At 41.5% G+C, this 27,952-nt stretch overlaps 1 protein-coding gene across 1 annotated transcript; it reads left to right on the forward strand.

The window, feature by feature from the left end:
• Nucleotides 1–803: 803 nt before the first annotated feature.
• SLC10A6 (solute carrier family 10 member 6) lies at nucleotides 804–27,952 on the forward strand. Its single transcript, XM_035004582.1, has 6 exons — nucleotides 804–1,451; nucleotides 15,337–15,455; nucleotides 16,989–17,077; nucleotides 19,624–19,799; nucleotides 22,665–22,822; nucleotides 27,262–27,952. Exons 1-6 carry the CDS (start codon nucleotides 1,075–1,077, stop codon nucleotides 27,474–27,476), a joined length of 1,134 nt encoding a protein of 377 aa, XP_034860473.1. The 5' UTR covers nucleotides 804–1,074; the 3' UTR covers nucleotides 27,477–27,952.

A 27,952-nucleotide genomic window follows, 5' to 3' on the forward strand; every position in this document is an offset into this window, starting at 1 on the left:
GCATGCAACTCCTGATCTCAGGGTTATGAGTTCAAGCCCCACGTTGGGTATGGAGCCTACTTAAAAAATAATAAATAGGGCATCTGGGTGGCTCAGTTATTAAGTGTCTGCCTTCGGTTCAGATCATGATCCCGGGGTCGTGGGATAGAGCCCCACATTGGGCTCCCTGCTCAGCTGGAAGCCTGCTTCTCCCTCCCACTCCCCCTGCCTGTGTTCCCTTTCTCGCTGTGTCTCGCTCTGTCAAATAAATAAATAAAATCTAAAAAAAAAAAAAAAGAAGAAAAACTGAGACCAGTTCTGAAGCACTCCTGAAGTGATCCTTACTCCCTCCTGACATTTCCTTAACTGATCTTTTGCTTTAATTTTTTTTTAAAAGATTTTATTTATTTATTTGACAGAGACACAGAGAGAGAGAGAGAGTACAAGCAGGGGGAGTGGCAGGCAGAGGGAGAAGCAGGCTCCCCGCAGAGCAGGGAGCCCTATGCGGGGCTCGATCCCAGGATCCTGAAATCATGACCTGAGCTGAAGGCAGACGCCCAATGACTGAGCCACCCAGGCACCCCTGCTTTAATATTTTCAACAGAAATGTTTTGCTAATGCGAGGAGGAGTGGCTTTGGCTTAGCACCTTTGTTTTTTCCAGTTGGTCTTCCTCTCCACAAAACATTGCATCCTGGTTCTTTGAAATCCCCACTGAATTTGGAGAAATTATGTCTTGGCACTCAACCTATTTTCCTGGAACACAATGTGATGCTGACGACACAGCCCAGTCACTCCACTTGACAATAAATTTGCTTGTCTCATTTCACTTGAATATTCAGTGGTGAGTAAGAACGGAAGTGGAAAGCCTTACTTACCACAGTTTATTATATGTTTCGTGCCCATGATAATTACTTTTATAAGGCCATTCATGAATACATTGATCAGATTAGGCTGAATCACCTGGCTGGCCAATAGCCATCGGAATGATTCTCCATGCATGACTTGGTTGCATTATTACAAAACGTGGAAGAAGAGACCTGCCCAGCCAGCGCGGCAGATGTTCATTTGTGATGCTGCCTTAAGGAGATGAAGAGATGAGAGCGAATTGTTCCAGCAGCTCAGGCTGCACTGCTAACAGTTCGGAGGGGGAGCTGCCTGTGGGACCGGAGGTACATGGGAACCTCGAACTTGTTTTCACAGTGGTGTCAGCCGTGATGATGGGCCTGCTCATGTTCTCCCTGGGATGCTCTGTGGAGTTCCGGAAGCTCTGGGCGCACATCAGGAGACCCTGGGGCATTGCCGTGGGGCTGCTCTGCCAGTTTGGCCTCATGCCTCTCACAGCCTATCTCCTGGCCATCAGCTTCTCTCTGAAGCCAGCCCAGGCTATTGCTGTTCTCATCATGGGGTGCTGCCCGGGGGGAACCATCTCTAACATTTTCACCTTCTGGGTCGAAGGAGATATGGATCTCAGGTAAGGTACACTAGGGAAGCCCAGAGGTCACCCCCTGATAGCACTGACACTTCCGTGTTAAAAACTCTGCTGATCTTTAGGTAGGGGTTCCAGTGGGCAGCGTTTTATGGAGTTCAGTCTTGGAAGGACTTTCCTTTCCGAGCTTAAAATGTACTGTGCTGTGATCGTCCTCTGTGTTATTGGCAACTGCTTCTCCGAGTAGTAGGGCTTGTTTCATATGTAATAGAGGAGGCAGGTTTCCTCCTGCCCCGATCGCCTGTCCTAGGCATGAACTCATTCTCGCCCATCCCGGCAGGGTTAGCAGTCCTGGCTCCCAGTCTCCCAGGACACAGGCTGAGAATCCCAGGAAGCTCACGACAGGGGTCTGTTTGGTGGTGGTGGGAGTGGTGGTGGCAGAACCAGAATGACACCCTCCCAGCTCTAGTTAGCACGTGTTACCTTTGCATCTATTTTATGAAACAAGTATTTGGGGGCATTGGATAAAGGAGCTTTTGGGGTGTGTGACAGACATGTCCTGTTTTAAGTGCTGGTGGTGGCCTGTTGAGTTGACCTGAGGAGCAACATAAAGGCTTTTATGACAAAAAATGTTCTTTCTGGTTGCTTTGCAGAGTAAACATTCATCACTAGAAATCTCCTTCCTTTGGTTTAAGCCAGGGACCTTATTTCCAATTGTGTTGTGAATAAATGCCCCTGGGAAACATTAGGCTTTATCATTCGTTTACACTTTAATGAGGATGAATTAATCACATATCTTTGGGAGTACCTGTTTCGATGCTGAAAAAAGGGCATTTGAAGAAAGAATAGAGGGGATGCCTGGGTAGCTCAGTCGGTTAAGTATCTGCCTTTGGCCCAGGTCATGATCCCAGGATCCAGGGATGGAGCCCCACATTGGGCTTCTTGTTCAGCGGGGAACCTGCTTCTCCCTCTGCCTGACTCTTCCCCTGCTTGTGCCCTCTCTCTCTGACAAACAAGTAAATAAATAAAATCTTAAAAAAAAAAAAAAAAAGAAAGAATAGAGAAGGCACAATTGGAAAAATAAAAGCAAAAAATGGTGGTGTTTCTAGATTCTTTGTTTACTTATGAACTGCTTCACCTCCTTCCCAAGGGAAGAATGACTTATGAATGTAAATCTTTGTTCGATGTGTATGTCATTTAGTTGAGATTTATTATGCAATGCACGAACGAATCAGAGGTGCTGATGGTGCTGGGAGTTCACGTCAGTGAACCAGCTACAGGTCTGTGTTTCTAGTTCTCTGTGTGTGCTGAATGCTCAGTGTATGAATATGTTTCACCTGTGAATTTTAATGGGTTCATTCCAGGCAGATGAATTAATTTTCATATGACAATGCTTTGAGTTACCCACTTATCAGGGGTTTGGAAAGAATCACTGATTCAAAAAAATGCATTAATATACACTGCTAATTCCAATTACATCAAGTTGATCATTAACATAATAATTGGAAGATGATAAATATTCTTTACACAGTCTACATATCAGTGATAAATTAGTGGGACCTAAATATTTTTGGAAAGAAAAAGGACATTTTATGAATTGAGTATGTTGCTAGGCATAAGGTAGTTGCTTTCAGGTACTCTTTCTCTTCTTTCTTGGTTCTCATAATAACCTTGTAAGTGACCTTTTATTATCCTGAACGTTACAGCTGAGAAAATGGTGACTCAGATTGGTTAAGGAGGTTGCCAAATGCTACAGCCAAGTATGGAAGAAGGCAGATGTGAATTCACATCTGTTTCTCATCAGTCTGCAATTTAGGCACTTTCTTCCATGCCATTTATTAACACAACTCAATCTTCTGAGTAGGAACATAAATCTTAAACCAGTGTTCTCAAACACTTCTGCTCTGGGAAAGAGAACATTTATTAACTTCATCTTTTATTAGCCGACATTGTAATAAAAATACCAGTGAATAGGAAGTCTATAAAAATAAAGCTCATTTTGCTTCCTTTTGCCAACTCTGTCCTTAATTAGCCTCATGTTAGTCAAATTATTTAACCTATAAACCTCATCTCCTCATTTGTAAAATGGGTTAAAATTACCTATTCCCCACAAGACTGTATTTTTTTTTAAAAGATTTTATTTATTTATTTGACAGAGAGAGAGACAGCAAGAGCAGGAACACAAGCAGGGGGAGTGGGAGAGGGAGAAGCAGGCTTCCCGCCGAGCAGGGAGCCCGATGTGGGGCTCAATCCCAGGACCCCGGGATCATGACCTGAGCCGAAGGCAGACGCTTAACGACTGAGCCACCCAGGCGCCCCACAAGACTGTATTTTAAGGAGAAGATATACACTCAGGATGCCAGGCACATGATAGGTATGTAATAAATACTAACTGCTTCTCCCCCCTTTTTTATTTTAAGATTTTATTTATTCATTTGATAGAGAGAGAGCACAAGCAGGGGGAATGACATGCAGAGGGAGAAGGAGAAGCAGGCTCCCCGCTGGGCAGGGAGCCCAATGTGGGACTGGATCCCAGGACCCCAGGATCATGACCTGAGCCAAAGGCAGACACTTAACCAACTGAGCCACCCAGGCGCCCCTCTCCCCTTTTTTAAAATTCTGATTTAGAATCTCACAAACAAAACAAAAAATAAGAAAAAAACAAAACCCTATAAGAAATGAAATTTTTAAATGGTGACTAAACATTAGATTTTCAAAAGCTTATCAATACGAGTAATCAAATCTTAATCTCAGTAAAAATTGCAAATAGGAGAATATTCAGTATTCTTGATTGAGACCGTATCCAAATTCATTACATTTCTTCCCACTTGATTACTAACAAAAATAACTTTTAAGCAAAAAAAAAAAAAAAAAAAAAAAAAGTAGTCCTTGATAGGAATTCTGTTTTCATGCTAGATAAAATTCGTAAGACTTTAGAAGAACATCTTCATTTCACAAAGGAGGAAATTGAGGTTTAGCTCTGTGCAGATCTCCCAAACATATGTCTCATGCCTTAATTCTGTGCTTCATTCAATTTACCTGCAGTTCTCCATGTGTTCACCCCAAGCAGGGCATTTCAGAATCAACATGTATGAACCAGTTTCTGCATTTTGCATATCTGATGATAACACCCATCACTGTCCCAGTTACCTGGGCTCAGCATTCTCCTGTGGCTCCTTTCATTCTTCTGCTCATTCACTGAATCCAACGTCTAGACTTATAGCCCATCCTCTTGCTTGTCACTCACAACCGGTGCTTCCTCATTTATCTCCACTGCCAGTTCCTTAAGGCAGGCCCTCATAATTTCTTTCTTGGCCAACTGCAGTATCTTCACAGTCTTCTCTCCACCTTGGGTCTCTCCACCACGGTTTTATAGTATGTGGATGAGGCAGGCTCTGGGGTCGGAATGGTCTATATTTAAATCCTGACTTGGGACCTCTTTCCAGTAACTGGAAATCATAACACTTCCCTATGGTATTGTAAAGAGAAATGAATGTGATGCATATAAAGGCTTCTCAACACCTGCTAACTTGGGTAGACATTAAGCCAGGTCTAACCTACTTCTCCGGGTTTATTTCCCAATAAGCACAAAATAGTCTGTAGTCAAAATGGACTACTCACTGTTCTCTGAACATATCCCACACTTTCCCAACTTCCTTTGCCCATGTTGTTCCCACAGCCTGGACTGCCTATTTGGTCCCTTCTAGTCATAATATTATCCTTCATTATAGTTGTTCTGGAAAGCAACTGGCTGTTATGTATGAAGAGCCTAAAAAATTACCCTGTTCCTGGACTGAGCTCAGCTAGTCTTGGCTGGGTTCTTTTACATGTTTGGGGACTGGATAAATGTAGATTGGTCTTGGATGGCCTCATCTGGGAATACTGGATTCTCTTCCACATAGTCTTTCATTCTCCAGCAGGCTAGCCTAGACCTAATCATATGACAGAGGCAGGGTTCTGAAAAAGAAGAAGCATACAAGGTCTCTTGATATCTGGGCTGGACGTTTCATCATCACTTCCACCACATCCCACCGGCCGATGCATTTTGCAAGGCCAGCCCAGATTCAAGGACTGGAGAAGTAGATGCTGCCTCTTGGTGGATGTGCTGCAAGGTCACATTGCAGAGGGCATGCCTAAGAATGGGGTGAAGAACTGGGGTTATTTTTGCAATCTACCGTACTAAAGATGGACAGAAGTCTTGCCTTTGAGGGTAGGACGTGAAAACTAAGATGTGGCATTAGACTGTCGTAGTGAAGTGCACCGTGGAGCCAGCACGTAGAGCTGTCACTTACTAACTGGGTCATCTTGGCAGATCATATAAAGTCTTTATGCTTCAGGGGTGCCTGATAGCTCAGTCAGTTAAGCGTCCGACTTGATTTTGGCTCAGGTCATCAGCTCAGGGTTGTAAGACCGAGCCCCACCTTGGGCTCCATGCTGGGCGTGGAGCCTGCTTCAGATTCTTTCTCCCGCTCCCTCTGCCCCACCTTCTCCACTTGTGTGCTCTCCCTCTCGCTAAAATTTAAAAAAAAAAATTCTTATGTTTCAGTTTCCTCACTTCTAAAATAGGGGGAAGCATAATCTACCTCATGAGTTGTTGTGAGGGTTGAATGAATATCTATAAAGTGCTTAGAATCTCAGCTGACACAAAATGCCATGCGTCATTATATGGGGCACTGTGTCAGGGTCTGTGGCTTAGTCTCTGCCCAAGAAGCTGTGTGACTGAGCAGTTTACTCCTCTGGACCTCACTTTCCTCTTTTGTAGAATCAATGAGTTAGACTCTCTGAGTCTAACTGAGTTTTGTACATAACATAAAACCGACCATTTTAATCCTTTTCGAGGGTACAGGTCAGTGGCATCAGCCCACTGACACTGTGCGGTCACCAGCGGCCACCTCTCCATAGTTGTCATCTCAAACTGAAACTCTGTACTCATTACACAGTAACTCCCCTTTCCCTTCAGACCCTGCCAACCACCATTCTCCTGTCTGTCTCTTCGAACTGGACTAAATATCTCATACAAGTAAAATCATAAAATGTTTGTCCTTTTGTATCTGGCTTATTTCACTTAACGTGATGTCTCCAGAGTGCATCCATGTTGTATCGTGTGCCAGAATTTCCTTTCCTTTGAAGGCTGCGTGTATATACCCCATGTATGCATAGGCATGTATGTATCACCAGATCCATTCATCTGTTAATGGACACTTGCATCGTTTCTGTCTTTTGGCTGTTGTGAATAATGCTGCTGTGAACATGAGTGTGCATATCTGTTGGAGTCCCTGCTTTCAGTTCTTTTGGGTATAAACCAGGAGCGGATCTGAGGCTTTTTTAAGTTTTAAGTATTTTGGACAATAGGAAAAGAAAAGCAATTTATGAGGTCTGTGTCCCCCTTCCCCCACCCCAGTTTTCGATGTTTTTCCTGAAATTGTTGGACAGAGATGCCTCCCCTCTCTGTCCGCACAGCATCAAATATGTACCCCTTGTCATCCGTAGGAGGGCACAGCAACGGCTGAGCTGTTTATCTGCCTGAGCCACCAGCTCTGCAACCGCCTCAAGGGCTTGTTCACTTGTGCATGCTTGGGGCCGGCCTGGTGGTGGGGGGCGTGCCACAGACGCTGACTGAATGACTGAAGGAAGGTTTCTGATTGTCTGTGTGACATGAAAACCCCTCTGGAAATGCAGTCAGTTTATTGGTGCAACTTGGGACAACTCCCACTGTCTTCAGTTTGACAACTTGTGATATATGAGGTCCATTCTTCCCCAAGGATGTAGTTGTGTCCTGAGCTGCAGAGAAAGGACTCTGACTACTGGTGGTGGTGGAGCCTGAGGGGTTCAGTGGCCAGTTTGGCCTTTGACCTGTAAAGTAGCTCTTGGTCCTTCAGCAAACACCTGGGACATAGAACTCCAGATTCTTCCGGTCAGTCTGACATGGCCTGGTAGGGAACTGAAGATCATCTTATGAGACAGAAGTTGATTGAATCCATATGACTCCATGCAAGTTTCAATAACTCTCTGTACCTTGGTTTCCTTGCCTATAAAATGGAAATAGTACCTACACATATGGTGGGGTGCCTGGGTGGTGGAGTCGGTTCAGTGTCAGACTCTTGGTTTTGGCTCAGGTTGTGTGATCTTAGGGTCCTGAGGTTGAGCCCCATGTCAGGCTACTCGTTCAGCACAGAGTCAGCTTAAGACTCTCTCTCCCTCACGCTCTGCCCCTCCCCCCCTCAAAAATAAATAAATAAATCTTTTAAAAAAATACCTGCACATATGGTTATTGTATAGATGAAAAGAGAACATATATCTAAAAGCATGAGGTGTAATACTTAGCAGGTAGTGCTCAATAAATCCTAGTTATTGTTGTTGAGAGGCAGCAGATAGGAATAACATTTATATTGGGGGATGGAAAACCTAGCCTTGAACTCTTTTCTAACACCAAGCCTGTTGACCTGAGCTGATAGCCTACTCCATGTCCATTTGCCTAGCCAGATGGTTTTTATTTTTTTTCCAGTGGAGAAGCAAGTGTGTACTTTCATAGTTTTGAATGTCAGAGTTCCTAATTTCATTAGTTTGATACTAAAACAACATTTGAATAATTTAAATCCAATTGCAAAATTGTATACTTATAGACACCGCACTTTAACATACTGCATAAATATGCCATTTCCTTGTTTTAAGGGAGGTGCAGGATTTACCTGTTTGTCCAGACTTGCTAAAGCTGTCTCATTATTCTCTGTAATAGTTTGGGAATGATGATGCATTCTTCTCAGTGCAAGTGGAATCTTGTTACATGAAGTCAGCTTTTGCCAACAGTTTTCCTGTATGTGAAGAGCCAAGAGACCCGGTTAGCCACATCCTCCGTTTACACTGCACTGGGATTTCATGGCAGTAGAATGTGTGACTTCCACTGTACTCACACATGTTCACTGTGTGCTCTTACAGCTTTGTGGGTATTTCTTTCTTTTTTTTTTTAGAAGATTTTATTTATCCATTTGAGAGAGAGAGACAGAGCACAAGCAGGGGGAGCGGCAGAGGGAGAGGGAGAAGCAGGCTCCCCACTGAGCAGGGAGCCTGACGTGGGGCTCGATCCCAGGACCCTGGGATCATGACCCGAGCCCAAGGCAGATGCTTAACGACTGAGCCACCCATATGCCCCATATTTTTTTAAAGGTTTTATTTATTCATTTGAGAGAGAGAGAGAGAGAAAAAAAAAACTTTGTGGGTATTTCTTTTTTTTTTTTTTTTAAGATTTTATTTATTTATTCATGAGAGACAGAGAGAGAGAAGCAGAGGGAGAAGCAGGCTCCCAAGGAGCAGGGAGCCCGATGCGGGACTCGATCCCAGGACCCCGGGATCATAACCTGAGCCGAAGGCAGACGCTTAACCATCTGAGCCACCCAGGCGCCCTGTGGGTATTTCTAACAGTTGGCAGAGCACCATCTGTCAAGCACCATGGGCTCGAACAGTGGTGTAAAGGATAGAGCAGAAACCTATGTAATCAGGGATATAGAACAGTCTGATAGAAATCTCACATTTGCTTCCCACAGTCATGAATCTTACCTTTCTGCTGTTTGTGCAAAGCAATTCAGTGGGAAAGTGCTATGCAACTTCTCCAGAAGTTCAAGATTGAAGCGATGTAATGTGGAATTTCTTTCAGGACTTAGTAATATGAAGAGCCAAGGAATGTAGCTTTATCATAGGCTAAGAATTTGAAAAAGCTTCCTGTGCACCCTCTTCATGGACAGAGGTTTGAAAGCTGTGGCAAACTGCTTTTCTTCCTTCATCTGTTCTCTAGTTAGGAAGAAGTTGGCTCCAAGTAAGCTTTCTTAATAGGGTAAAGTGATTTTAAACTTCATATAGAATAAAATGTAGGCAAGAACTGCTAAGAAAAGTTGGAAAAGAAAAATTTAAGTGGAAGTATTTGGTCTATCATATGTGAAAACACACTATGAAAACACTGTAATTAAAAGTCTGGTATTCGCTTAGAAAAAATGTTTTGAATACATTTGGACATTTAACATATAAGGAGGTTGGCACTTCAATTTAGTGGAAAATTATTTAGTGAATAATATTGCCATACTTGCCCCTCAATACAGAAGACAATAGATTAGCCTCAGACCTTTTACTATATAAAATATAAATGTTAGATGAGGTAAAAATATAAATATAAAATATCAACCTATAAGAAAGTAAAAAGTGGGGGCAACATTCGAATACCCTTAGGGTAGGAGGAAATCTTTTTTTTTTTTTTTTAGGGTAGGAGGAAATCTTTAACAAGAGAAACTCAGAAGCCATTAAAAAAATGGACAGATATGAGTATCTCAGTGTTAATTGTTTATTATGGCAAATACCATGAGTGTAGTAAAAAATATACAATGTTTGAAGAAGTTATTTGTATTATACATGATGATCCATACCCTAATTTTAAAAGAGCTCCTACAAGTAGAGAAGAAAAAGACAAACAAAGCTGTTTACAGAGGACATCCAAGAGGTCAGCAAATATGAAAGAAAGCACAAGCTCTTAGAGAGTCAGGTGTATAATAAAATAACAGATGTATTTTTCAATGTTCTCATGAGAATTAAAAGGGATTGATCATATCCTGTAGTGGGCAAGATTGTGAAATGTAACAATCTTTTTGGAAAATAATATGGTGGTATCTATTAAAATAAAAAAAAGATCTTTGACATGGCAATTCCATTTTCAGAAGTCTATTCTACAGAAATAAAGGAATTATTTCACCCCACATCAGGCTCCCTGCTCCACAGGAAGCCTGTTTCTCCCTCTCCCACTCCCCTTGCTTGTGTTCCCTCTCTTGCTGTGTCTCTCTCTGTCAAATAAATAAATAAGATCTTTAAAAAAAGAATTATTTCAAGTGAAATACATATAAGAATGTTTATCATAACTTTGTTTATAGTGGAAAAGCACTCAAAGCAATTTATTCATCATTAATGGAGTGATTGAAGAAATTATGGCATATTTAGATTATGGTATACTCTGCATTCTTTAAGTGAAAGAGTTTAAGCTACATGTATTGCCCTGAAGAGATATCTATGATTAAGTGGAGAAAAAAAGCAACCAAGCTGCTGAGTAAGGTGTAATATGTGATTGCTTTAAAAAGAAAAAACAAAAAGAAAGAACAAAGAAAAAGTCTCTCTTGGGGTGCCTGGGTGGCTCAGGTCATGATCCCAGGGTCCTGGGATCGAGCCCCTCATCGGGCTCCCTGCTCCATGGGAAGCCTGCTTCTCCCTCTCCCACTCCCCTTGCTTGTGTTCTCTCTCTCGCTGTGTCTCTCTCTCTCTCAAATAAATAAATAAAATCTTTAAAAAAGAAAAGAAAAGAAAAGAAAAAGCCTCTCTTCATTGAACAAGCAACTATAAAATAAGACTTTGTAAAAGAAAAACTTAAAAAACTAAAAAGAAAATAGGACTGATTAAAAGACACAAGAGAAGGGAAATATACAATCACTTGTGAATTACCTAAGTCTGAATTTCTTTATTTTTTTTAAATTTTAAAGATTTTATTTATTTGAGAGAGAAAGAGAGAGAGAGAGAAAGCATGAGGGGGGAGAGGAACAGAGGGAGAGGGAGAAGCAGGCTCCCCGCTGAGGAGGGAACCCCACAAGGGACTCAATCCCAGGACCCTGAGATCATGACTTGAGCCAAAAGCAGACACTTAACTGACTGATCCACCCAGGTGCCCCCTAAGTCTGGATTTCTGAAAAGGGCACCAATCAGCTAAATATTTGCTCCTTAAAATGTTATTCACATTTGTACTTGGAAAAGCATGATTTTAGTTATTTAGTAGAAAATCTCTGTTTTTCTGGATTACTGTTGGGATGTTTGCCATTGCAATTTAGTGTAAAGGGATCATTTCACTAAGATTTTCAAGGTTCACCTGCAGATACATGACATATGAGGAAGGCAGAGAGAACATTGTCCTAACACCAGTGTATCAACACATTGGTTCATTCTTTGATTCAGTAATTATTTAATAAGCTCCTCCAATGTGCCATAGCATGAAACAGCCAGGTTCTAGGAATGACGAGGCCAATAAGGTCCTTGCCCTCAAGCAACTCACTGTCGGCCAGTCTGCCACACATCGATAGGTAAACAAGCACCGGTGTAGGGTACGGTATATGAGGTAATGCCAATAAAAATGTCTAGAGGGCAATACCAACTGCTCTCCCAGGATGAACATTCTCAGTGCAGAGAGGAACACTGCACACTGAGGAAGGAAAAGCCCACAGCCAGCCGGGTTGGGCGGAAAATGCTTTTGATAGCCCTGTGCCAGTTTATGCATCATACTATATTTACAGCAAAACCCCTCAATGTAAAATATGATAGAAAATCCCCTGAACAATCAGACTGGGAGCAGGGCTCTACAGTCTCCCATAAAGATGGGCTCCCTCGGTGGGCTGGGAGGTGGTTTGCCGCTCAGTCTCTTGGCCATTCGTGCCACGGACACAGACTGGGCATATACTATGTGCAAGGCGGTCCGCCGTGAGAACTCAAACGATGAATATTGCCAGGTTTCAGGCGGGTGGATGAACTCTTGCTCTACCTCTGGGTTGTGTTATGGGATGCTCCATGTGCCTCACCTCGTCAAATAGAGCAGCATTAACAGTGTTCAGAAACAGTTCGTACGTGCTCAGACAGATTGTGTAATTTCCCCCCCCCGCCACAATTAAAAAATATTTTATTGGCCTGAAGGATATCTGATTTCCATTTACCTACTTCCCCTAATTTTACTGATTCACTCTTTCACTTGTCCCGTCACCCAGAGAGGGACAAAGAACAGCCCGAGCTTGGGAGTTGGGAGTTGGGAGTAGAGGTGGGGGAGGAAAGGATGGTTCTGGGGTGGAGGCACAAAAAACTGGGGGAAGATTGGATGGTCCTAAATCGACTTCTTGGGTTCTCATCTTTTTGATCTTCTATTGGCATTTAGCCTTCATTTGAGGGCTCTTTTCCCTCAGCTGTCATGAAGCATGATCTCGTACCTCTCCATCCACTCCTCTGCTCTTTCTCTATATGCACTGTGGCTCCCTCCCTCACCCCTGTCCAGAGCAGGAAAGGTCCTTTCTCCCCCACACCCCTGGTCGCTCATTATGTATGCTTTCCTCCTTGTACCAAAGCTATGCATTTTACTGTGTGAATAAGTCCTGTTCTCCAATTAAGAAATCTAAAGACTTAGAAAATAAGGCTTTAGGGGCGCCTGGGTGGCTCAGATGGTTGAGCGTCTGCCTTCGGCTCAGGTCATGGTCCCGGGGTCCTGGGATCGAGTCCCGCATCGGGCTCCCTGCTCCTTGGGAGCCTGCTTCTCCCTCTGCCTCTCTCTCTCTCTCTGTCTCTCATGAATAAATAAAATAAAATCTTTAAAAAAAAAAAAAAGAAAGAAAATAAGGCTTTATATATTTGGAAAAAATAGAAACAACATAGTATAAATTTATGAAGCAATAACATTCTGTACGATGCAATAAAAGTATAGTAATTAAGAGTCTTTATGAGTCATGATCTCAGGGTCATGAGATTGAGCCCCACATGGGCTCCACACTGAGCCACACTGAGCCTGCTTAGGATTCTCTCCCTCCCTCTTCCTCTGCCCCTCCCCCTCTTCTTAAAAAAAAAGAAAAAAAAAGGAAAACGTTCTAAACTGAAGGATTTTTACTTCTATATAATACGTACTTGCAAATCCTCAAGACTCACAGTACTAAACTGGTTATCCTTTTCACTTGGAGACAATCTCAATCGTGACAAAGAGAAATGAACTGTCTGTCAGAAATCATTCCAGCTTTGTTCAGCGAAGACCCAAACTCTGTTCTGATTATTCTCCTTTGTTTTCCTGGTAAAGCTGTGTGGCATGGCTCTTGCCAGGCTGTTTGGGTTGGGTTCATTCAGCTCCTGCACTTACATTTCACTTCCCAAGATGGCCACATTTGTGTCTAGTGCTGACAGCACCTGACTTTTCCTTTGCCCACCCCAAATCCTTGTGGTGGATGTCCTATTGTCATCCCTAACTTAATGTGTCCCCCCAGACTGATGCTGAGTGACAAGTACTGTTGTCAACTACAGCACCATTTTGAAGTCCAGAAATCTTACTTTCTATTGTAACTCACCACTCTACTTCAATTCCTATTTCTAATCATGGGATTATACAATATCAGAATTCAAAGAACTTTTAATTGAGTCTAGCATCCCACATCAATTCTTTCTTGCTGTGGTTCTGTGACTTCTCTGGCCCTGTCCAGCTTGTTCTGTCTGAGAATCTGTGCTGTGGGGTCCCTTTTCTATCCATGGGAATCTTGGTGCATGTGGTATTTGGAAAACTTCTTCTGACCGATATTTATAACACTTCACGCTGGGCAAACACTTAGCCTTGTGGCAAATGTGCCCTCTTCCCATCTCCTGGTAGCAAAACAGACAAAGACATTATGGGAACAGAAAACTACAGACCAATATTCCTTATGAATATTTATGCAAACTTTTTAAAATGCAAACATTTTTTAAAAAAGATTTATTTGAGAGAGAGAGAGAGAGAGAGAGAGAGTGGGGGAAGCATGAGAGGGAGAGAATATCTAAGCAGACTGCCTCTGAGTGTGGAGCCCACCTCGGGGCTTGATCCCAGGACCCATGAGATCATGACCTGAGCTGAAACTAAGAGTCAGACGCTTAACCGACTAAGCCACACAGGCACCCCTAATGCAAACATTTTTAACAGAACACCTTCATATATTGATGGCAGTTGTGTAGAATGGTGCGGCTGCTTTGGAAATAGCATTTCCTCAGAAAGTTCAGCTATGATCCAGCAATTCCACTCCTGGTAGCCACCTGAGAGAATTGAACTCACATCTGCACAAAAAATTGTGCACAAATATTCATAGCTGCTTTATTCATAATAGCCCCAAAGTGGAAACTCCTCAAATGTCTATCACTTAGTGGAAGGGCAACAATAATGTGGTCTATCCATGCAATGAAGTATTACTCAATCATATGGGGCGCCTGGGTGGCTCAGTTGGTTTAGCGGCTGCCTTCGGCTCAGGTCATGATCCCAGGGTCCTGGGATCGAGCCCCGCATCGGGCTCCTTGCTCAGTGAGGAGCCTGCTTCTTCCTTCCCTTCTGCTCCTCCCCCTGTTTGTGCTCTCTCTGTCAAATAAATAAATAAAATCTTAAAAAAAAAAAAAGAAATATTACTCAATCATAAAAAATGGCATACTAATACATGCTAAAATGTGGATGAAGCTCAAAAATATTATGCTGAGTGAAAGAAGTCAGACACACAAAAAAGACCACATATTGTATGATGGTATTCATATGAAATGTCCAGAATGAGAAATCCTATGAAGACAGAAAGTGGGTTACTGGTTGTCAGGGACTAGGAAAAGAAGAGAATGAGGAGTGATGGCTAATGGGGGGGTGGGGTTCTTTTTGGGTAGATAAAAAATTATGGAAATAGAGAATGTTGCATAGTCTTGTGAATATATTAAAACGCTTTAAAATAATGAATTTTATGGTTTATGAATTATATCTCAATAGAAAAAAAACTGTATAAAGAAGAAAAAACCCTTATACTACCAGAACATTGAGGACAAATAGATTCTCAAATAAACATGAGTTAATGGATGAGCATCAAATATTGCTGGAAATTTTTTTCTAAACCACAAATGCAGCCATCATTTGTTGAATAACAAGACGGGAATGAGCTTCAAGTAACTTACCCGACGTAATCTCTAAGGTGTGTCCTGGGAGTTGCTTTTGGTCAGGACTTAAATCCCTCATTTCAAACTCTTCCCCCTTTTTTTTTTTTTAAAGTAGGCTCCATGCCCAGTGTGGGGCTTGAACTCATGACCCTGAGATCAAGATTGGCACGCTCCTCCCACTGAGCCAGCCAGGCGTCCCTCAAACCCCTCCTCTTAAGCATCATTTTACTTTCCCTTTCAGCATCACTATGACGACCTGCTCCACAGTGGCTGCGCTGGGAATGATGCCGCTCTGCCTGTATCTCTACACCTCGTCCTGGAATCTCGAGCAGACTCTCACCATCCCGTATCAGAACATAGGTCTGTACTGGGCTTGTGAAATGGAATAGTAATAGTAATGGTGATGGGAATGATAATAGCTGTGGTTTGTTATGTGGGTCCTCTATGTGGGTTTTTAAATACACAAATTCTCCAACACTTCTATATAGATTCTATGACCAGTTCCACTTCCTAAATTTTTAGGATGATAGAAGTTAAGTCACTTCACCAGGTTTGAGCTGCTGATCAGTGAAGAACTGGAATTCTGACTCTGGGATCTGATGGCAAAGTCCAAGCTCTTAACCTTACAAGAGTCCACGTTTGAAAATAAAGAGAAGTTACTTATTAAAAACACGCTTATACAATGCACTACCAAGCTTCGGTCTTGTTATGATCCAAAGGTTAACTGGATCACAGTGGGTCTAATGAGACTTGACTTCCCGCAGCTCCACTTTTCACATGGCCTGGGAGCCTTGACATTTTTACTGATCCAACATGAATGATTCCTTTTGATTACTAGAGCATATCCACATGCCACAACCATACCCGTATTTCTTCCATATCTCCTTTCAAGATCGTCATTTCTCATTAAACTCTGCCCTTTTTCTAGAGATCTCAGTCGACTTACTAGGCTTGGAAGAAACCTTGGGGAAATGATATGGTTACTCTCCTTTGCTCAGAGTCTTTGGAGAATTGGCAGAAACTATGATTCTTAAAACTGTCAGTCTGGAGTCTCAAGTAATCACTCGGAGGGCTTTGCAACCATGGCCCATAGTTCAAAAACATGAATAGAGCCATGTTCCCATAACAGCTGGAGCCCACTGAATTTGTAAAATTTGAGTGAAATCTTAGAAATCATGATTTTATACGCAACTTTTTCTGATCAGTAAGTTGTTTGCATATTCTGTTTTGGTAATATATTCTACAAGGCACTTGTAAACAATTAAAGCCCAACATATTCATATAACTTTGCAGCCAGTTTTGCAGGCATTTGGCCAGATTTGGAAGCAAGTGGATCACTGCTCTGCTGAGCCTGCCTTCAATGCTTTTATTCACTTGGGCTAATTAAAAGGCATTTTTTTCTCCACCCACCTTGGGGTTACCTGGCTACACTTGGAGAATATGAGAAATTGCTTTGGTATGTGTAACAGACACTGTTTTAATATCTGCAATAGGTATTCTTTACTATGTGAAACAGAGGAGCCGTTGGCTTCCAATGGGGGAAATAAGAGCTGTTGTCGTAGAGGGGTGACCCCATGCACAGCAACCAAAGAATTTTGAAGACTCCTCCTGTTTTCTAAGTTTTACATTTCTGGTTGTCTCTAAAATTCCATGTCATCGTCAGAGGGTTTTTGAGAGAGAAATGATGGGACATGAATAGTGGCATTCAGTCATAACGTATACCCTTCAAAGACCGTCTTCTAAAGATTTTTGTCTTTCTTTATATTTGGAGGTGGATGCAGAAATAAAATGCAGCCTTAAGTGAAGCCTTTATCTAATGGAAATAGAAATGGTTGAGGATCAGGCAGTCCAGGTGAGAGGGGATACTGTCTGATGGGTTTTTCTTCTCTTCAGGAATCACCCTTGTGTGCCTGACCATCCCGGTGGCCTTCGGTATCTACGTGAATTACAGGTGGCCTAAGCAATCCAAAATCATTCTCAAGGTAAGCAGCTCCCGATGGTGGTTAAGGCATCCTTAGACGCAGAGACTGGAAAGACGGACGGGGACAATGACTGGAACGGAGGGGCCAGTTGGATACAGCCCCACCCCCAGCAGTTTTCCTTGTATGTCTTACACTTTTGGATCTAACCTCCATATTTCCTCCGCTCTTGTCAGCCGTGCTCCGTCACTCCCATCAGCCCACACACTGAGGCTTAGGACACACTGGCGAGTGTGGGACTCCTGCTTTAGTGACAGGAAAGCCAAGGGGGGTGTGTGTGGCCAGAGAACCCAGAGCGCAGCCGTTCGCCGGGCTTCACACAGGTGCTCTCGAGGTGAACGCTGGTCAGGTGTGCGGGCCGCGGGGCCCCAGGGTGAAGAGTAGGGGTGGCTTCATGAAAAAGTAGGGCGGTTTTTCAGAAGCATTCCCGGAGAAGCTTCCGAGGCTGTAGTTTGTCGGAGACACGAACAAGGGCTGCTGACCACGTGAAAGCGTGCAGGCTGCCCTGAGGGGTCTGGCCGTGCGATGAAGCAGCGGGACCCTCCTACCGCCTCTTGACTTCCCGGCCTTGTCCTCTGTCTGCTGGAGGGACGAGCACATGTCCTTGTCTTAAAAAGATCTCTGAAGCAACTTTTAAAGATATCTAAAAACGACTTTTAAAAATATCAGGATAGCTTTAAAAAACGTTGAGGCACTCTCAACAGAGGTGTCAACATCCTAGGGTGTTTTCCATTTTCCCAATTATGTATCATTTCAGAAGATGTAAGATTGCGTTACGTGCTGCTTTTTGAAGATGTTTACGATGCTTTTCTTCCATTTTACGTTCATAGAGAAAGAAACGTTTGGGGCTAACTGGAGGTTCAACAAATACATCTCAGTTCATTGTAGCTTGGGGTTTATGGGTCGGTTCTCGCGGTCCGGCAGCGCGCACCGCTCACTCCAGCGCCGCACAAAGTTTGGAGGCTGCGGTCTGGCTTCGGCGCGAGACGGAGCCGCTCCCACGATCCCTCCGATGACGTGAAGGGGGAGGCGCGCTTGACAAGCAGGCGGAGAGCCGGAGGGAGGCTTAAATGTTGTGCGTTTGGGCTGCATCTGGGTGGGTGACTGTGACTTCGGTAAGAGAAAATTTCCAGTGCGGCTGTGCACGCTGTCATTTTCTTTACAAAGCAAGAGGACAGAGTGTGATCGTGGGCACCTCTTACTTTTCAAACACTCTATTTCTGATAAAGTACTATCAAGTACTCGATTTTGTTAGAGCAATTTTGGTGTTTCCAGATCCTCTCTTAGTCCCTTAGTGCCAATGGAGAAATGAGATAAATTTTCTGTAGGTGACTTTTATTATCTGTAAGGAGCAGATTTAAAACCCCTTTCTTTTGTCTGTTCCATAGGATGGGTGGCAGAAAATATTTAATAATATGCATAAATATTCTGGAGCACCTTAGTAAAAAACTAGGATAATTTAATCATTGTTTTGATACATTTTCATTTTCTATTCTTGGTCCTCTTTTAATTTTAGATCTGGTACATTTTCTGAACACATTGCTCTTGGTGTATTTTTAAACTTTGAAATCTTTTCTGATAGAAAGACAAAGAGGGATTTTGACAGAGGACTTCTTTGTGTGTTCTAACATCTTCCATTTAAGCAGGGGCCCAGTCTGTCTTTGTGCTGAGCAGTAAAAATAATCCCAGAGCACATCTATGGTGCATTGGATTGTTTTTTGCTTTGTTCTGCTCCCCCGTGACGGCCTTCTTCCACACCTTGAATCATTTTAAATCCGGTTGATGCCATACTAGGTGTATACTTTGTTGTCTACATGGTATGAATGGGAGCTTGTCAAAGTCTTAATTTTCTCCAAATATTCTGGGTCTGGCTTCCTTTCTCTCTGATTTAAAACTCAAACTGTTGGAAATTCTTTTTTTGTTGTTGATTTCTTGTTTTTGTTGAACAACAAAAGGAAGAACAGTATTCATTTGGGAGAGGAAAGAGGTATCTGTCAGTACTTATGTTACACTAATGTCAGCCCAGATTGTCTAGTAAAGAATGGGTACATTTCACTTGGAGGAGAGAAGGGAGGGAACCAGGGCAGTAAGAAGCCATCGGCAGTCGAGGAGGTGGTAGGAAGAGATGGCAGATGGCCAGGCAGGGCAGACCTCGGACAAGAAGTTACCAGCGAAGGATCTAAGAAGTGCGTGTAGGGGTACTGGAGGCTTATTGTCAGTTTTCACTTGTCTCCTAATTTGTCCTATCCATGAAAAACTCCACTACCCAATCCTTCTGGCAAAATCCTCTACTTCAAGGGAAACAATACTGATCATAAAATAAGGCTTAGATTTGTCTTGAGCCTCACCAATTTCCAGCTTAGCGAAGTCAGTTGACCAATTTGGAGCTTAAGTTTCTTTTCTGTAAAATGAGATTGGATTTGGTGGTAAGTCCCTTCTTTGTTCCAAAACATCTAGGTTCCCAGCTTCTTAGAGCAGTGACGGACTTTTCAAAATAGACCTAAAAGACCACGATGTTTACATGTACTTATTTTATTGGTTTGCTTTAGATTGGGGCCATTGTTGGTGGGGTCCTCCTTTTGGTGGTCGCAGTTGCTGGTGTGGTGTTGGCAAAAGGATCTTGGAATTCAGACATCACTCTTCTGACCATCAGTTTCATCTTTCCTTTGATTGGCCATGTCACGGGCTTTCTGCTGGCACTTCTTACCCACCAATCTTGGCAGAGGTACAGTTAAATGATCCCTACACTTTTTTGAGGAGGATAAACACTTGGCCACTGGCAGGCTTTGCTGCCTGGCTCTGTCAGGAGACATTAAGAGTTTTGACTTACAAGGTGGATGGAACGGGACAACTCATCATAAAGAGGTTGAAAAGATCATGGTAATTCTTATGTAAATGAGAGCAAAGGCCAGATTGATGGGAAGTTGTAATCTGTGAAATTAGGATTGGGGTGTTAACACCATGTGTTGAAATCTGGACACATTTCTCTTCTTATTCTAGTAATTAGATAGGGGTGAGATGGTTTCATTAAATATAGAGATCATTCCAGGGCATGAGCAAAATTCAAGAGATTAAGCACTTATCCACAGTTTGTGCCAAATTCTGTAAAAGTGCTAATTATAAGGGGCAAGAGGAGAAAGGATAAACTGGAGAAATAAGATAGGAATTTATCTGAAATAGTATCATTACAAGTTGGGGCATATAATTTATAAATGTGTGAAATATTAAAAATGATAATACTCCATGTTGTTATGTCTGTAGATGAGTATTAACATATAATGTTGGAGGGAACATAAATTGGCAAAAACTCACTGGAAGGCAATTTAGTCATATCAATAGCCTTATAAATATTTATAGCTGTTCACTCAGTGATTTTACTTCTAGAAATCTGTCCTGAAGCTAGGACTTTCAGATAAGCACACGAATATTGATGTGCAAGGATGTTAATTGCAGTGTTATTTATAAATATAAAAAATAGAAACAATTAAATATCTAACAATAGTGAGATACTTAATTCATAATGTGTCTATGTGATAGAATATGATGCATCAATTTTAATGTTTTTGGAAAATACTTAAAAGATAAATTTAAAAGAGAATAGAAAAAGGGATACATTTTGATTCCCATTTTGTGGAAGGAAGCAAAAGAATTTTATGCATGGAAAAGTACTGGAAGAAATACACCATATATTGTTTAATTTTGAGTAGTAGGATTAGGAGTAATTTTAGTTTCTTAATTTTTTTGGGGGGGGGGTATATTTCCTGAGTTTTTCAATGAGTATGCACCACTTCTAAAATCAAAAAATAATTGAAGAAAAGTGAACTAGGTAGTTGAACTTCAAAGGTGGAGTTTGGGAAATGAAAAAGCTTAAAAGATAGATTTAAGTAAAAGAGAATAGAAAGTGGTATGCATTTTGATTTTTTTTTAAGATTTAAAAAAATTTTTTTTTATTTATTTGAGACAGAGAGAGAACACAAGAGGGGGTAGGGTGAAAGGGAGAAGCAGACTCCCTGCTGAGCAGGGAGCCCGATGCGGGACTCGATCCCAGGACTCCAGGATCATGACCTGAGCCGAAGGCAGTCGCTCAACCAACTGAGCCACCCAGGTGCCCCATTTTGATTTTCATTTTGTAGAGGAAATCTCTTTCTAGTCTACTTGGGGAACATTTAGGATTATCCCAGGTACTGGGTAAGGCTCTGCCTATTGTATCTCATTTACTTTTTACTACAAGCCTGAGAAATATTTACTATTTGTACCCTCATTCTACAGATGAGCAAATCCTGCAAGACATTAAGTAATGTGACCAAGTTCATAGAGCCGGAATGTAGCGGAGTTAGGATTTGAACCGGGGTTTGTTTGCAAAGGCAATAATTAGGACAGACTAACAGACTGTTGAGTGGTTGAAATATAATTGGATCTGGAGAGAAAGTATTCCTATGGCAAAATGTAGTTAACAATCTTGTTTTTTTCATACCTGATGGCTTGAGAAGGATCAGGATTGAGATACTGCATTTATCTTGTGAATAAGTCCAGGTGTGAGGTCCAGCTTTGCGGCTTATTCAAATAATTGACAGGGGTCTGAAAGGAGAGTGGGCTAAAGAAAGCATAGCAAGCAAGAGAGTAAGTAGATATAAAATAAGGGATGCAGAACTTGCCCTGGACCAATATTTTCATTCCCACATTATACTTCCCCTTGTTACCTCCACGTTCCACACCAGCTTGCCTAGAGATGCTGGTTTATATTCTGAAACACCTCTTTCCTCTCTTCTTTTCCATCTATAGAAACCTGAAGTCCCCCTTTATAAACTGGTGACAGATGAGACTGCTTAACCCAGCCCCCAACATCCTGCTTATGTCTTCCTTTTAATCCCTCCTGATTTTTCTTTTTCAAGCGAGGTTTATCTCTTTCTCTTTTGTTTGCAATTAGAAAACCAGTAAAATACAGAAAAGTAGAAAGTAGAAAAATTGTGTTCCTAAACTCTTTCACGAAAGAATTTTAGACATTTGGTTTTAGATATTGGTTTTCATTTAGGGTTTTTATATTTACCTTCAAGTGTTGTGTAGTTTATAGTATTTCATATCTTGAATTCACCTTTTCATTGTCCTCTCCAACCCTCACTCCACGCAGATTGGCTCACGGCATATGCACTGCCTCCTGGTAGGCACAGCTCACACCCGTCCCTGGAACCTTAATTGCAGCCACTGTCCCACGTTAAATGCCCCTCCCAACATCACTGTTTCACGTGCCTCTGCCTCTGTGAGCCTTTTCTAACCATTTATGCCACTTTTCTGAATTTCTATAGCAGCTCCCTGACCCTTGATCATATTTTGTCTTGTGTTGTTACTGGACCTTTCCTGTGTGTATATCCTGTCTTTCTACCCAGATTCCTAGGGCAGGGTTCCTAGGGTCCTGTTCCGAAGTGCTTCTCAGCAGATCACTACAGAGCAGGCATACTCAGCAAGTAATTATTAAATGAGTAAACATTTTTAGTGGCCTAAGCTCATAGCTTACATTTATTGCTATATAGAAGAGAAAAATTTAAGAAGGTTCTTATTGCTAGTAACTCTTGAAAAATGTTTTCATTGGTAGGTGCAGGACAATTTCCTTAGAAACTGGAGCTCAGAATATTCAGATGTGCGTCACCATGCTCCAGCTGTCTTTCACCGCCAAGCAGTTGGTCCAGATGCTTAGCTTCCCACTGGCCTATGGACTCTTCCAGCTGCTGGACGGATTTCTCATTGTTGCAGGTAAGGAGAGCCCCCATCGGGCAGATTTGATTGAAAATTGTCAACCAAATTTATTAACTTCTTTTTCAATCTGACCCTGCATGCACTACTCTTTCTTTTTTTTTTTTAAAGATTTTTAAAGATTTATTTATTTGACAGAGAGATCGCACAAGTAGGCAGGGCGGCAGGAAGAGGGAAAGGGAGAAGCGGGCTCTCTGCTGAGCAAGGAGCCCGATGTGGGGCTCGATCCCAGGACCCTGGGATCATGACCTGAGCCGAAGGCAGGCTCTTAACCGACTGAGCCACCCAGGCACCCCTGCATGTGCTACTCTTGTGATACATTGTTAGCCTGACATTTCTGGGGAAAATAAAGTGTACAAACAAGTTCCTTTGTTTTCATAGCAAAATATTAAAAATATGTGAAAGTAGGCTTATAATTATAAACAAACATTGCTTCACAAAAAACAGTGCACTATTAGAACTTGGATTCTAGGACTCGATAAGTCTCCATGAGCAATAATTTATCTTCAAAATGACATTTGTTATGTTTCCTCAAGAGCCACAAGGTCTTCCAAATGCCAAGTTATTTCACAATGCTTCTGTGACTAAGAATTGTGCTGAATGGTTGTGAAATATTTTACAACTATGAAATATGAAACATACACAGGTCCTGAAATACATATTTGTATACATATATATCATATATATGGGATATATACCAATCCATACAGCCAAATATACATCATTTTTAGAGTCCGTCACTAGATGGGTTCACAGAAAGTAAATTAAAAAAGTTATCAGTAGGGGCACCTGGGTGGCTCAGTGCATTAAGCGTCTGACTCTTGGTTTCGGCTCAGGTTGTGGTCTCATGGGTAGTGAGATGGAGCCCCGTGTCGGGCTCTGCACTCAGCGGGGAGTCTGCTTGAAGATTCTCTCCCTCTGCCCCAGACCCCCCCAAGTAAATACATACATCTTTTTTTAAAAAGACATCAATAGGTACACACACATATTTTAATCTTGGACCATTGCAATTTTCACTGTTATCAGGAAACAGGGTCTGAGTTATACTCAATGATACTGATATAACTGATTAGATACTGATTGCTGGTATAACAGTCAACATAAGGAATACTTGGGGTTTAATTTTACCACAAAATAAGAGAAATCTTAAAAAAAAAAACAAGAGAAATCTTAGCAGGATAAAACTCCCTGGTCTTAGATTTAAGTTTTAATTTCTTCTCCTTAGTGAGATTGTGAGGCAAGGAACATGTCTGGCTTGTTCCCAGCTACCTCCCAGCACTTGGGAGAGCACCTGACTCATAGCAAGCAAGCTCTCCACAGGTGTTGTTGGCTGACTGACTGACTGAGTGGATGAGCCACCAGTGGCCTGAATGAATGAATGGGTGAGCTGTCAGTGACCTCAATCACAAATGGTCCATTCCAGATAGAAATAGCCATTTTGATACATTGAGTTATTTTGCTCCATAGTTTCCTCTTTTTTTCATTGAGGTATAATTGACATACAACATTATATTAGTTTCAGGTGTACAACAAATGATTTGTATTTATATATATTATGAAATGATCACCACAGTAAGTCCAGTTGACATCTGCCCCATATGTAGAGGTTTTTTTTTCTTTGTGATGAGAACTTTTAAGATTTACTCTCTTAGCAACTTTCAACTATATAATACAGTATTATCAACTATAGTCACCATGCTGTACATTGCATCTCCATAACTTACGTATTTTATAACTGGAAGTTTGTACCTTTTGACTCCCTTCACTGATACCCCCTACCCCCCAGCCCCGGGCAACCACCTATCTATTCTCTATCTCCATGAGCTTGGTTTTGGTATGCTGTATTTCCATTTTTGTTTGTCTCAGGTGTTTTATTTCACTTCTGATTTCTTTGTTGACCCATTGGTTGTTCAGTAGCCTATTGTTTAGTCTGCACATATTTGTGAATTTTCCAGTTTTCTTCTTGCAGTTGATTTTTTAGTTTCATATCACTGTGGTCAGAAAAGAGGCTAGCTATGATTTTAATCTTCTCAAATTTGTTAAGACTTGTTATGTAGCCTAGCATATGATCTATCCTGGAGACTGTTCCATGAGCTCTTGAGAAGAATATGTATTCTGTTGCTTTAGGATGGAATGTTCTGTATATATTTGTTAAGCCCATGTGGTCTAATGTGTCATTCAAGGCCAATGTTTCCTTATTGATTTTCTGTCTGGATGTTCTATCCATTGATGTAAATGGGGTGTCAAAGTCCCATATTATTATTGTATTGCTGATAATTTCTCCCTTTAGGTCTGTTAATATTTGCTTTATATATTTAGGTGTTCCTATGTTGTGTGCATATATATTTATAAATGTTATATACTCTTGTTGGATTGACTCCTTTATCATTAGGTAATGTCCTTGTCTCTCTACAATTTGTTTTAAAATTTATTTTGTTTGATATGAGTATAGCTACCCCAGCTTTCTTTGGTTTCCACTTGCATGAAACATCTCTATCACTTCCCCTTCAGTCTGTTTGTGTCCTTACACCTGAAGTGAGTCTCTTGTGGGCAGTGTAGAAATGGGTCTTGTTTTTTAATCCATTCAGCTACTCTCTGTCTTTTGTTTGGAGAATTTAGTCCATTTACATTTAAAGTAATTATTGATAGGTATGCACTTACTGACATTGACATTCATTGTTTTCTGGCTCTTTTGTAGTTCCTTTCTTCTGTTCCTTTCTTCTTTCCTGTTCTCTTCCTCTGTGGTTTGATGACTGTCTTTAGTGGTATGCTTAGACTCCTTCCTCCTCTTTTGTGTATCTACTATAGATTTCTGTTTGGTGGTTACCATGATGCTTACATATAACAATTTATATTTATAACCATCTATTTTAAGTCGATAACAACCTAAGTTTGAACACATTCTAAAGCCCTACATTTTAATCCCCCTCCATGTTTTATGTTTTTGAGGTCACATGTTTTTTGAGGTCACATTTTACATCTTTTTATTTTGTATATTTCTTACCTAATTATTGTGGTTATGATTATTTTTCAACTTTTGTCTTTTAACCTTCATAACCTTCATACTAGCTCTATAAGCGATTAATTCACTACTTTTATGTATGTTTATCTTTACCAGTGAGATTTATACTTTCATATGTTTTCTCATTACTAGTTAGCACCCTTTCTTTTCAGCTTAAAGAAGTCCCTTTAACATTTCTTGTAAGTGTTGATTAACTCCTTTAGCTTTTGCTTGTCTGGAAAACTCTTTATTTCACCTCCACTTCTGAATGATGACTTTGCTGAGTAGGGTGTTTCTGGTTGGAAGTTTTTTCCTTTCAGCACTTTGAATGTATCATGCCAAGCCTTCTGGCCTGCAAAGTTTCTGCTGAAAAATCTGCAAATAGCCTTAGGGCTTCCCCTTGTATACAACAAGTTGTTTTTCTCTTGCTGCTTTTTATGATTCTCTCCTTGTCTTTAACTTTTGACATTTTAATTATGATTTATCTTGGTGTGGCTCTCTTTGAGTTTGTCTTATTATGGAACTCTCTTCCTGGGCCTAGATGTCTGTCTTTTCCTGCCCCTCAGTTTAATACTGTAAAATGAAGAAATGAGTCTCTTCTACATAAAGTTCTGGGCACTTTTCAAAGGGCTGCTCCTGGGCTGAGTCCTAGGGCAGGTGAGTTGGTTTGCAGTTCCTCCATTCAGCACAGCCCTGTGGTTCTCATGGTACCAGACCCATTGGTCTTAAAAGCCAGATGTTTTGGAGGCTTGTCTCTCAGATGCCTATATTAAAAGTTGGTGTGCCTGATCTGGGGTATGAGTCCTTTGCTTCTGAGGGAGAAGCTCTATGTTTTGAGTTCCCTCCTGATTGTGGGTGGCCTTGTCTGGGGCTTATGGTGAGATTTTATCTCAGTCTTTCCTACCTACTTCCACATGGGTTCCTTCCCTTTTGTCTGATGTGATGAGGTTGTTCTGACAGTTTTTCGGGTTTATTTTCCAGAGGAATTTAGTGTGTCTATGGGAGGAGGTAAGTTTAGTATCTAGTTATGTTGCCTTCTTCCTCTTCTTTTTTTTTTTTTTTAAGATTTTATTTATTTATTTGAGAGAGGAGAGAGAGAGAGAAAGAGAGCATGCAAGCATGAGCAGAAGGGAGAGGCAGAAGCAGAGGGAGAAGTAGGCTCCCTGCTGAGCAGGGATCCTGATGCGGGACTGAATCCTAGGCCCCCAGGATCATGACCTGAGCCCAAGGCAGACGCTTAACCAACTGAGCCACTCAGGCACCCTACTTATGTTGCGTTTTTGAATCAGAACCCCAGTTTCCATCTCTTTTCCTCTCTTTTTCCCCTTCATTTTTGTGTGTTTACACATATGTGACCCAAGGCAAACAGAGCTCCAAAGTACTACATTATAGTTTTTGCTAAAGTGATTTTTCAATGCTTGTATGTTTTAACACCTAGCATACAAGATGTACAAGAGGAGATTGAAGAATGAACACAGAAAAAAGGACACAGATTATGCAGAAGGCTGCCATAAAAAGAAATCTACTTCTCTCAAAGAGACTGGTGCTTTCTTGGAGGTGAATGAAGAAGTTGCCCTAACTCCTGGGCCATCAGTGCCAATGGATTTCCACACAGCTTTTGAGTCAACCAGCCATGTCTCTTCTTGTACCTAGTAAGGGTTGCTGGCCTGACTGGTCTCCATCTTACTCAGTGGCCAGTAAAGACAGTGAGGAGTTGATGCATGCATCTCATTGGCAGGGCCTGTGGGAATATTTGAATAGTTATATTTTCATGTGGTTTGTGAATTGTCATAGGATCCATTTTTGAGAATGTATTTCACCTATTTCAGGGAGTTTTTTTGGGGGGGTGTTGCTCAATATATTTACTGGCTGCTGTGTGTGTTCTTATCTTCCCATGCAGTGAAGAGTAACAACCGTTGTTATGCGAAGTCGTTCTGGATTAGATGTCACCTCCTACTGCCTACGCTCTCATAAAAAAAGTGGCCATTTCTGAAATGATTGTTATTTTTTAAGGGCTTGGAAATCTTTTTGGATTCTAGATGTAATAAAGTGTAGAGGGAATTAATAACCACTTGAGGTTAAAATGTGAATGCCCCGTATTTTCACTCTCTAATCATAGGCACATGTAT

Source organism: Mirounga leonina, unplaced genomic scaffold (genome assembly GCF_011800145.1).
Source record: "Mirounga leonina isolate KUSES-001 unplaced genomic scaffold, KU_Mleo_1.0 Mir_129, whole genome shotgun sequence".
Lineage (NCBI taxonomy): Eukaryota > Metazoa > Chordata > Mammalia > Carnivora > Phocidae > Mirounga > Mirounga leonina.